At 32.1% G+C, this 13,126-nt stretch overlaps 1 protein-coding gene across 1 annotated transcript; it reads left to right on the top strand.

Moving 5' to 3' along the window:
* The first annotated feature begins 5,718 nt into the window (after positions 1-5,718).
* LOC143533128 (putative ethanolamine kinase) lies at positions 5,719-12,643 on the top strand. Its single transcript, XM_077027990.1, has 11 exons — positions 5,719-5,922; positions 8,253-8,344; positions 8,433-8,539; positions 8,877-8,982; positions 9,845-9,967; positions 10,073-10,164; positions 10,322-10,406; positions 10,497-10,602; positions 10,741-10,807; positions 11,308-11,400; positions 12,318-12,643. Exons 1-11 carry the CDS (start codon positions 5,801-5,803, stop codon positions 12,447-12,449), a joined length of 1,125 nt encoding a protein of 374 aa, XP_076884105.1. The 5' UTR covers positions 5,719-5,800; the 3' UTR covers positions 12,450-12,643.
* The last annotated feature ends 483 nt before the right edge of the window (positions 12,644-13,126 follow it).

Genomic DNA, 13,126 nt, shown 5'->3' with positions numbered 1-13,126 from the left:
TCCGATTGAAGTAAAACAACGATTTATTATTAGAAACCTTTGTATCCACGGATCGATACTTGGTTCTTACCAATACTATTCTACATATACGATAGGTACACTTGCCTGTTTTGTGTGTGTTTAGTCTTTGTAGAAATCACTTTTATAAATTTAAAAAACGATCTTGTGCAAAAGCAAATCATCCAACTTCTTATAATTTTAAGACGCACACCTTTGCGGTTGTTGAATAATTGGTGGCGGAACTTGTTGATTCACAACAACCGGTGGTTGTTGTTGAACTTGTTGTTGAATCGGTGGTGGTTACACGTTTTGTTGGATAACTACCGGTTGTTGTTGATGCGGTTGTTGAATAACCGGTGGTGTTTGTCTATTAAACCCTTGCACCGATTCCGGATGTTGCCATTGACCATAGGCCAAATTTCCCGGATTTACCCTTTGACTTCCATCACCTCCCATGTAGTAACCTTCCACTTCATACCCATCAAATTCACTGTCAAACCCATATCCGTCACCTTGTGTTCTTGAATGTTGCATAAACGGTTGGGATTGGTACTGGTAGTTTGATTGTGATTGTTGAAAGGGTGGTGGTTGATATTGTTTAGATGATGATGACGCACCAAAGGTAGGAAAAAGGTTGGTAATAGGTGGCAATGTGGATGATGTTGCATAGGTGAATTGAGCATTGATGGGTTCAGTTGTGGGTGGTGGTTGAAGTTCACTTGATGCTGTTTGTATATTAGTAGTGATTGGTGGAGGTGGATTTGGTAGAGGGGTGGTCGGGACTGGTTGACCCGAAGTGGAAACTGGTGAATCCATGTTGTTTGATGCTGTTGGAGAACCAATAAACTTATTCTCCCTAAGTAAGACTCGGTTTCTTCGAAGTGTTTTGTCAATCTCGGGATCAATAACTAGCGGTGATGACCTGTTAGATCTTCTAGTATGCATACACCTGTAGGTACCTGCACACTAACACAACCAGCGTAAACCCGAAAATAACAAACAAAAACTACTAAATCTAACACACGTTGCACACTACTCCCCGGCAACGGCGCCAAAATTTGACGTGAGGTTGAAGACTCACTCAAAAATAAACCGAATACAACTAGTTAGATAGCGGTAAGCGGGTATCGAACACAGGGAGTTTGTGGAAAATGCGTTATTAAGTAGCACAGTAATTACTCTATATTAAACTAAGTGCAGAAAATAAATTCAATGATTTGGTTGGTTGATATGATTAACGAAAATAACTAAAACAATAAACGAGTTTTAAACAATATAAAAAAGAATGCCCTCTTCCGATTTCAGGTTTTCAATATCGATAATGTTAATGTTTACTTTTGTGAAGAACTACATAAACATATTCATGAAAGTGAATTTGAAAGTGATCAAAGAGGACGAAGTACATGGATTATAAAAAATGCAAGGTTATCACTCAATAATCAATATAGTATAGCAAACCCTAATTCTCTTCTACTAAATCTCGTTTGCCTATGGCACCAAGAACGGATAGTCAAGAACATAAATTTATACCACACTAACAATTACAAACAAATACACAATCACCGTAGCACAATAATCATATGATCAAAATACTATCTCACCAATAACATAAACAATTAACAAGTATTCAATTAGAAACCCTTACAATTCGAGAGAGAACATGAAGATGATTAGCCACACATAGTTTGATTCAACATCACATCAATTAGGGTAATCATACAAATCACAAACCCAAACTAATGATAAGAATTACCAAAGTATTGTCTTTTCTCTCAAAAAGTCGCCCCTAGGTAGTTATGAATGAAAGATAAACAAAAGCATAGCCAAAAAACGAGTAATAAAGCAAAATAACTCGGCAGTTACGACATGAACCGTGGCCCACGGTTCACACAGTGGGTCACGGTGATCTTCAGGAAATTCTGGACTGTGGCCCACAGTCCAACCGTGGCTCACGGTCACCCTCACGGTAATATCAGATGCCATGACACGGTGCTTTCTGTTTCATTATGTGTTTTGGACCGTGGCCCACGGTCTAAACCGTGGACCACGGTGGACTTCCACCGCGCCATCTCGTTTTCACTTCCTTCGCGTCTCCGGTTCCTTAGGCTTCTTCGTTATACACCATAATCGCTCCGGAACCTCCCTCCTTTGTACCTACAATTCATCAATAATACCATAGTCATCTAATTCCACCAAATTAACCAATACAAAACATGATAATTACGGCTTTAAATCAATTAAGGGTTGTCCCATAGACCACCCGCCAACCGAAGACTAACAAAAACTAACCGTTTCAATCAAAATTTATAAAATTATAGAAATAATAATTTATAAACTATATAAAATAATGTTCTGTTAGTTATTTTATAGTAACAATGTTAAAGCAATACGCTGTAAGCACATTAGAAGTGTTATTATGAAAAGATTATTTGACGGCGACTTAGGCCATGTGTAGTAAAGAGTTACAAAATGGAGAGAATTTTTGATACATTAGCAGATATGCTATTTTTATTTTTGGGATGCAGTGATGTTTCACATAAAAAATTAGGCCCTCAACGATTGTCATTGATGCATTTAATAAAATAACAATTTATTTAACCCAATAAATCTGTGCCCCCCCCCCCTTATCACCCACATTTCGCCGGGTGTGTGTGGGTGGGGGTAGTTACCGTCCACTACGCATTGTCTTAACGAGTAAATAGATGGGACCATTACAACGTGTCTATATCCCGTTTTAATAAAATTTATATGAATCTTATAATTCATGAACATAAATTAATATGATCACAAGCTACGACTTTTAATATGATTCATCCATTTTTAAGCTAAAGGTTTACTTTTTATAAATTAGAATTTGTCTTTTACATATTAATTTTCTGAAAAATTAGGTCAAAATTCTCCCCACCACCCTCCAAATCATGCATTTATTTCTTTGAAAACAATGTCAAACGGCCACGAAGATTCTTTACTAAAGAATCTTGTTGTTATGCGTGACGTGTATTCTAAGTTTCTAACTAATAGCGTGATCAACTAAAATTGGCCTTGGTACACGACTATGATGTTTGTTGGTTTATAGTTCAAATATATATTTCATTTACAAAGTGTACTTTTCATGTGAAATTTATGAACTATCCATCATATGAGACGAGTATTTTAAAGCTATCTAACTATACTAATAAAAGAAAATAATGAGGATGATGTGGCAATCCCACATTTATTCTAGACTTAATCTTTCTTCTCATTCATCCTACCTATCCATGGGTTATGGAGCAAAACCATATTAAGAAATGAGTTATAATTTCCTTTCTAATCCTCTAATTTATCATCTCATTCATCTTAACTATCCATTGGTCATGGGTCAAAATAATTTTGACAAATGGGTTATAATTTCATTCCAATTCTCTAATTTTCTATCTTATTTATTCTACATATCCATGGATCATGAGATAAAACAGTTTTGAGAAATGAGTTATAATTTCTCTTTTAATTCTCTAATCTCTCATCTCATTTATCATAGTTATCCACGGGTAATTGGTCAAAACAATTTTTACAAATGTTGTATATATAAAAATCAAATTTGTAAATTTGAGATTAATCACTTCTTATTGTTTATACTATATATTTTATCTTTTTTTACCTATAATTCCGTTCATTTCTTTTAGATAATGGATATTTTTATTTTTATTATTTGACAAATCCCGTGTAATATACGGGTTCAAAAGCTAGTTATATTATATATGCATCCCTTGAATTGAATATAGTTTTTAGACACATTGTTGTATTATTAAATTAAACGTACTACCATAATTAGACAAATTAGATGCACTGGTGTAACTATTTAGACATATTGTTATAACCATTTAATTCATTCTTTGTAAAAGTAGTTATCTAGCAGGAGGTGGAAAATACAAATCAACAAACTAAATTACAACATCAATCTTTTTCATCTATATTGTTACAAAAATTCAAACATTTTTATCAATAAAAAAACTTAACACCTTAATTCCAATGGGCTTATTCTCAAAAATTAATTGTGTCGAGCTCTACAGATACACCAAGTCGCCATCATAATAATAGACCGAACCATTTTTCTCGTGTGTTCGATATCTAGAACATGATTATGAATGTCGAATATAGGCCGAATCGATGAAGCAAAGTTTATAGGAATATTGCACCGCCTGCTAATATTATTCCACGCCACCGAAGCTACGAAACAGCTAGACAACAAATGTTTGATCGAATCTTCAGAAAGCAAGCAGGAGTTACAAATACTGATGTTTTGTACACACCATTTTTTAAAGAGCATTAAAGTAAAAAAAAAATATTAGTAAAACCTTTTTAAACGTCTACGTCATTATCATTATCGTATTTGGTCAAGACATCACAAAAATAAATGGAGTTGCATGTGCATGTGCATGTGCATGTGCATGTGCACTGATATACCTTTTATGAACGATAACTATAAGTTACGTGCCTAAAAGGATTAAATTCCTCCTTTTCTTCTTCATTCTTTACAAATGCTGAACAAAAGTTAAACGACAACCAGCCCAGTCGACCACCACCGAAGTTTGCTGTTGATCACCAGGCTCCACAGTCGTTGACCAAGTCAACCACCGATGACCAATGTGTTTTTTTTTCAACATCATATATAACCCTAGCTAACTTATAATTGTTAATCTAGCCTTATATTGTTATATTGTATTATACTTTTAGCTATATCTCAATTAATCGCTTATACCTCCTAATCAACCATTTGATGCTCAAAAGTGTAAAAACAAGAAACTAGATGATTTTGATACCATACTTTTGTTATGTATATTGTAACATTGGTAATCGTGTTAAAAAAATTGTTGATGTATATCGTTACTCGTTAGCCTACATGCCTTTTTATTTTGACTAAGTCAAGGTATTTAAACCCTTAGGGCACGTTCGTTTCACGAAATGGAATGAAATTGGAATTTGTATAGGATTTAGAATTTGAATGAATTGAATTTGGAATCTGAACATTCCAATAGTAATTGGAGTTGGGGGGGGGGGATTGAAATCCAAATATATTCTTTATGTGTTCGTTTGACAAATGAATATGAATCGGGTTTTTTTTACAAGGATAATGGCGAAAAGATTTTTGTTTTTTTTAGATTTTTTTGTTTTTTATTTATATTTTGCGTTATGATTTTTTTTTATATTTTTTTTGAATTTTTTTATGGGTTTTCTATTAAGATTAAAACCCCTCAAAAAAATATTCAAAATTAAATAATAAAAAATCATAACTCAAAATATAAATTAAAAACAAAAAAAAAGTAAAAAAACTAAAATGTTTTGTTCGTTGTTCTCATTAAAAGAAAAAGAGAGACTTGAGATAAGATTCCAATGAATTTCCTCGAATTCCTCCACATTTTGGAAGAATTTAGAATTCCTTAATTTAAAGGAATTTGAAGGAATTGAATTCCAATTCCAATTCTTTGAACCGAACACATCAAAATAAAATTAAGATTTCAATTCCAACGAAACGAACACGCTATGTCATGTGATTTTAATTCCAATTCTTTTGAATTCCCACGATTTTTTGCGAAACGAACACGCCTAGAGAAAACCTAGTCCATTTCCTTTTGAACATCCTTTTAAACTTGAGGGGCATATTAAAATATATTATAAACTTTGAGGGCCATTATTGTTAACTATGTAACTGAATATTATTATAAACTTCGAGGGCCATTTCAGTTTATATTCCAAACTTCACATTCACCGGAGAATAGAATAGATTTAACGGAAAACTAACGGACGTCGGACGGTGGTACGTATGGTTGCAGTAGACATCAGAAACATAACGGAAGCAGCCTCCTCAGGCGACATTAACGTCGTCAATTCTCCACTCACCGTTAACCACTCGCTTACATTACCGGAGATTAAACCTCATCTCGTGTAAGCTTATTGACCGTTAGCTTCATTTAATTGTGTTTATTTGTATATAAAACTTGTTTTTAGGTTAATTTGATTTTAAATTGATGATTTAATTCAGTGAAATGACTCTAATTAGACGGTTATTATGTTAATATTCGATTTTTTATAATCACACAGTTATTATATTAATTTGCGGATTCGTTTACGTGTTTGAATTATTTTTAGGTTAAATTGATCGTGAATTGATGATTCGAGTCAATAAAATCAGTCTCAGTTATGTTTTTGTTGTAATTAGACGGTTATTATGTTAGTTTGAGAACATGTTCATGTGATTAACTAATTATGATGCATTTTAATTGATTTTAGGTTAGTTTGATTGTGAATTGATGATTTGATTCATTGAAATTACTGAATTAGACACTTGTTATGGTAATTTGCGGATACGTTAGTGTGTTTATGATGTATTTTACTTGATTTTAGGTTAATTGATGATTCGATGCAATGGAATCAGTCATTTAGATAGTTATTATGTTAGTTCTGATGCATTTTACTTGATTTTAGATTAATTTGATTGTGAATTGATGATTCGAGTCAATGAAATGATTGAAATCAGTCTCGGTTTTGTTTTTGTTGTGATTAGACGGTTATTATGTTGATTTGCGGATTTGTTCACGTGTTTGTGATGCATTTTACTTGATTTTAGGTTAGTTTGATTGTCAACCGATGATTCAATTCAGTGAAATCAAACTCGGTTCTGTGTTGTTCAAATTCTATGGTTATTATGTTAGTTCTGATGCATCGTAGGTTAATTTGATTGTTAATCAAATACTCGATGATTTGATTTATTGAATTTCCTCTCAGTTTTGTGTTTTGTTTAGATTATACAGTTTTTATGTTAATTTGTAGACACGTTCATGTATTCGGATGAATTCGACTTGATTTGAGCTTAATTTGATTACAAACAAACGGAGGAAGTTGTTGTGTTTGTAACTGTGAGTTATTAACTTATTATGTTAATTAGGAGAAATGTCCGTGCATTTTGGAGATGTTTTAACTAGTTTCATGTCTGAGTCGATCGTTACTAAAACGTGATGAGGATCGATTCACAGACGTTACAAACTAGTTAAATATCAATGGAATGCACGGACATTATTCAATGAAGCTGAAACACATGTTATGTTAACTATTCAATAAAGCTGAAACACATGTTAATTATTCAATGCTTCCTTTTGTCAAACAAGTTGATAAAGTAACACACGTTTGCTGTATTTATATTATAGTAATGAGGTTGCTTGCTGATGTTTCCATAACTATTTTATGTGAAAATGAATTGGTCAAAACAAATATAAAATATGCCTTTTTGGTCAACTGAATTGATAACACCTAACATATCTGCTGATATTTTATAGTAATTACTTAATTAATTAATTAAATATAACGTGATTTGTTAATGTTCCCTCCAAATTTTTTATGTTGAAATGAGTTAGGTATAACGATTTTATATTCAAATCATTTTGTGTCTCCTTAAGTCAAGTAATTGATAAAACAGAAAATATGTGTAGAGAAAAAAGGGAACATACTTATCAATATCATTCTCAATTCTGTTTTTGTTCTAGATAGATAGGTATTATGTAATTTTGTGGATTCGTTCATGTGTTCTGATGCATTTTACATTATTCAAGCTTAATTTGATTACATAACGAACGAATGAAGGAAATAATCATTTTTGTAACTGAGTGTCATTAACTTATTATGTTATTGGAGATGTTTTAACTAGTTTGATGTCTGAATGGATCGTTATTCAGACACGGACGTTACAAACTAATTAAATATCTCCGAAATACATGGACATTAACGATCGCTGATAACATCCAATTTTTTATGAGGAAAATGAAGCTGAAACACCTGTTAATTATTCAATGCTTCTTTTTGTCAAACAAGTTGATAAAGTAACACACGTTTGCTGATTTTTATATTATAGTAGTAATGAGGTTAGCTTGCTGATGTTTCCATAATTCTTTTTTTTATGTGGAAAAGAATTAGTCAAATATGCCTTTTTGGTCTACTCATTTGATAACACCTAACATATCTGCTAATATTTTGTAGTAATTATTTGATTAATATTTAATATAGCTTCATTTGTAATGTTTCCTTCAAATATTTTATGTGGAACTGAATTAGAGAGAACAATTTTATATTGAAAACATTTCATGCTCCCATGAGTCAAGTAAATTGATAAATCCAAAAATATTTGTTAAGAAAAAGGGAACATATTTAACAATATTCTAGATTTATGAATTCCAGTATATTTAGTTTTATCTGTTGTGTGTGATTGGATTTGACTTTGACAGAGAGCTTTTTAAGGATCTGTTCAAGCACTGGTCAAATTTGGATGAATCACACTTCATTGCTGAAAAATTGTCTGGTGGCATTACAAACAAATGTATGTATCTTAAACTATATGTAGTATGCTTGATTGCTTGTCTGTCAATGTGTGCATATTAATTATTATTTGTATCTTATTACTGTAGTATATAAGGTATCTGTAGAAGAAGAAAATGGGAATACGGTGCATGTGACCGTTAGAATCTACGGCCCAAATACGGAATATGTTATAAATCGTGATAGGGAATTGAAGGTTAGTGTCTGAATCTTCATCTCCAAATGTTTAATATACCAATAAAATGTTTAATATACCAATAAATAAAAATCAATCATCCATATCTTATCTGTCATGAACTGCTCTAAGGTATATTATAATTTCAATACCATATCATGTAATTGCTGCATGTCAGCACATATGATCTTAAATAGAGAGAAAACTAAGAAATGCACGAGCTAGTTTGGTCTTATGGTCATAAAATTTAGTGTACTTTTTTTTTTAAATTCTAAAGTCGTCTTCAATATTATTTTTGGAATATGTTACATATACTTATTTTCACTTTGTAATTATTATTTACTGTCTTTATGTATAGGCAATTGCCCACCTCTCGGCTGCAGGATTTGGCCCCAAATTACTAAGAACGTTTAACAATGGGATGGTGCAATCGTTTATACATGCTCGCACTCTAGATACGTCAGGTAAAAATGTTAATCTGGTATGAAAGTTACATATTTTCGCAATTTCGTAGTTCTGTAAGTTTATAAGAGGTTAAGTACTATTATATGTTTTGTGTTTGGAATATTGTCTTTAGGCATGTAAACGAATCAAATGGACATGAACGAGGCATGTTCGTGTTCATTTGTTTAAATTTAACCGAACAAATGATCAAACACAATTACACAAACAGTTAAACGAAGGGGTTTCTTGTTCGTGTACGTTTGCTAAGAAAATGAACTTGTTTATGTTTGTTTCTGTTCGCTTGCTAATAGCATAAATGAACTGATATAACTTAACATAGATGAAAAATTATAAATGAACATAACTGAGCAAACACCAATTAAAAGTAAACGTGAATATTAATATATCGGGCCTAAAAAGTAATAGAACTAGACTAAATTGTAATGAATGATTTTTTAATTTGATAAAACCAGACAGAATTTTAGCGGGCCTAACAATGAATACATAAACGAACAATCTTAAACATACGTAAACTAACGAACATAAATGAATGTAAACGAATGAACAAACATAACCGAACATAAATGCACGAACGAGACATGCGTTCATGTTAGTTCGTGTAATTAAATGAACAAAAAGTTTTGTTCATGTTTGTTTATTAAATCTACGAACATAAACAAACTCCCGTCGAACAGTCCACAGACGGTTCACTGAACGTTCGGTTCGTTTACAGGCCTAATTGTCTTAATAATTAATGATAGTTGTGATTGCAAAACATTGTTTTAGTCTTTTAGATGCATGTGAGGCTTGACGCACATAATCATTTGAACTAAACAGTCATTTATATTTTGTTATAAATTTTAATTTCTATATGTTTTACAGATATGAGAAAGCCTAAGTTGGCTGCTGAAATTGCGAAACAACTTAAAAGTTTCCATCAGGTAGATATTCCTGGATCCAAGGAACCACAGCTGTGGAATGACATCTTTAAATTTTTAAAAAAAGGTATATATTTTTTTCATTCTTATTAGTTCTTCCTGCTAGTGGTCTTTCTTTGCAGTAAATCATTAATAAAGTGCTGAAATATTAAGTTTTTTTTCCTGGTTACAGCATCCAATCTTACATTTGATGATCGTCAGAAGCAGAATATGTACAAGAAAATTTCCTTTACGGAAGTTGAGACTGAAATTAAAAATCTCAAGGTAATTTTATTTTATGACTATTTTAGTTTCACAATATCACTTTCTTTATTCAAAGTTAAAGAAAATATCATTTTATACATTTTTTATGTTAAACTCCTTTAAATTTAAAAGAACCAGAGTTTATTTGTGTAGAAATGTTTGGTGATTTATGAGACAGGAATTGACAGGTCATCTTAATGCTCCAGTCGTCTTTGCTCACAATGACTTGCTTTCCGGGAATTTAATGTTGAATGATGATGAAGGTGAGTCAACTATTTTAAGCTTATTATTGAAGATTTGGATTATAAATCATAATTGCAATAATATTGTTTTTTAATATTATTTTGGAACAGAAAAACTCTACTTCATAGATTTTGAATACGGATTGTATAGTTACCGAGGTTTTGACATTGGAAATCACTTCAACGAATACGCGGGTTTTGAATGTGACTACACCTTGTAAGCCATCTTCTTTGTTCCTTGATGAAATGTCAAATGGATCGTGTGGGGCAGGTTTAACGGGTCAAACACCATCCCAAATATATTTAAATGTAAATCTTTTAAAGTGTCTAATTAAAGAAGTTATTAATTATATAGGTACCCGTCAAAGGATGAACAATATCATTTCTTCAGGCATTACTTGAACCCTGAAAAACCGGATGAGGTATGTAATTAATGCGTGCTCTTTTTAATGGGTAGTTATTGTGCGGGTCAACGGGTCGGGCATGGTTGTGTTGACCAAACAACATTTTCTTACTATGCTATTAAAATGCTATATAATTTGTTTGAATGAATCAATATAGAAGATTGAAATCATTTGAAAGCGAGGAACACTTTCGGAAAAAATGACAAAAATACTGATAGGAATCATGCTCTAGTTTTAGTCTTAATTGTCATTTGTCTATTTTGGGAGGGGGTTAAGTGTAATTATATTTCTATAAATAGGTATCAATAGCCAATAGGGAGAGGGGAGTATGTTTATGTTGCATATGGCATTGCCATGGCTCCTGCTTATGCAGTGAGATAGGGCTAGGCCCGGAACTTGTAACCTTTACGTTTTCGTTAATACAATCGTTCTTCCATCTTATCCCTATTATACGATCTTCACTCTATCTATCACAATCATCATATATATCAAACCTTATCAAATACCCTTTGAACCAGGTACCCGATAGCGATCTTGAAGCACTCTATGTTGAGACTACATGCTACATGCTGGCTTCACACTTGTATTGGGCTTTATGGGCTTTAATCCAGGTACCGGATAACGATCTCGAAGCACTCTTATCATTATATTAATGTTTGGGCGGGCTGGTTGTTGAATGGGTTGGTTAACACATCAAAATATGTTGGGTTGACCCGAAACATATTCGGTTTTTAAATAAATATTTAGTTTTCAGATCAATATAATATTTTATAAAGTTTTTATTTCATAAAAAATAAACTTGGTGTGACTATTAGCATGTTTGATTTGCCCTAAAATAGTTGTCCACTTTTAAAAGATAGATTGTTGTAACTTGCTAACATTTTCCTCAATACAGTTTTCGTTAAAACGGGTAAGTGTTCCACGTCAACTGATACCTTAAAAGCGTTAAGGGTAAAGCTGTCTTTATACTAATTGAAATCTGCATTGATTGTAGTCTAGAGGTGTCCATCATTCGGTTAGGAACTGATTAAACCAAAAACCGAACCAAATTCTTATTCGGTCTGGTTATGAAATTTGTTTAATTTGGTTTACCGAGTACCCATTTTTATAGTTTTTTAAGTTTTGTATTTTTATGATAATTTTCGGGTTTGGTACGTTTTATTTTGGTTTTGCGCTCTTGGTTTTAGGTCTTAGAATATGTTAAAGAATGTGATGTTGCTCAGAACATAAACAAAATAAATTTAATATTTAAAACCGGTAAATTTAGTTAAAAATGGTTATTCGATTTTTAGTCAAACAAACCTAACCGAATAACTCAAATAAACCTAAATCGAACAAATGAAACCCCTAGAATGCACGGATCTTAAATTGTGTTTTTGTTTATTTGTGGACAATAATCTTAGGACATTATTTTTCATTTGACATGTTAGAGATAAACATAACAAGAACGGACACCATGCATCCTAGATTTTGAACACGGGTTTTAATATCATATCATATCTTAACGGCTTGAATCATTACATGGCAGGCCAAAATGTCAGACATCGAAGAATTCGATTATCTTGAATATTTCTTCCTGAGATACAACGAATATAAGAGGCGAAAAAACGAGTGTTTCTCGTTGGCTAAATCTTACCTATCTCAATCTAAGACCATTTAGAATCTACCATCATTCTTTCCTCGCATTCAGATTTAAAATATTTAAAACCTTTTTAGGAAAATATAAAATAAAAATGGGTTTTAAAACAATTTGAAGATGGTTGGTTGTATAATTGATTGTAACCATGAACTCTATATTTGAACTCAATGATAAGTTGCTTGTAATTGTGTGAATCTAATGACAGATTAAATGGTTATATATACTCCTTGTTAAGTTGCATGTTTGTTGTGTTTCTATTATAAACTATAGTTATATTAAACTTTTGTAACATTATTTATTTACCATACAATTGTTAGGTATGAATAATCATGTTTTTAGCTAGCATACCTTCTAAAACACAATGAAAATGTTTTCGAGTCGAACATTTGTAGAAAATCAAGGAAAGAGGAAGTTGTACAGAGTATGGGCGATGTGACATTCGCCATTTTCGGTTTAACGTGTATTTGTTTTTGTATCGGAAACCCGACCCGTTTTGGTTTATTCGGATCTTTCATTATTAATAAAATATTGGGTTTTATGTTCGTTTATGTTACACAATTGTTGAAACCATCTCTTTCGGTACGTTAAAACACCCTTTTTGGCTAAAAACGAGTTTGGGCGAATTAATCGAGTCAGATTTCAATATCTATATTCTTAAAACGTCGACCACGTATCTAAATCACGCAACGAATAAAAGC

This window comes from Bidens hawaiensis, unplaced genomic scaffold (assembly GCF_021521415.1).
Source record: "Bidens hawaiensis isolate Kalapana, Puna unplaced genomic scaffold, B.hawaiensis_p1.1 tig00009619_1, whole genome shotgun sequence".
NCBI classification, from domain to species: Eukaryota; Viridiplantae; Streptophyta; class Magnoliopsida; order Asterales; family Asteraceae; genus Bidens; species Bidens hawaiensis.
This window is presented reverse-complemented; position numbering and strand designations above follow the sequence as displayed.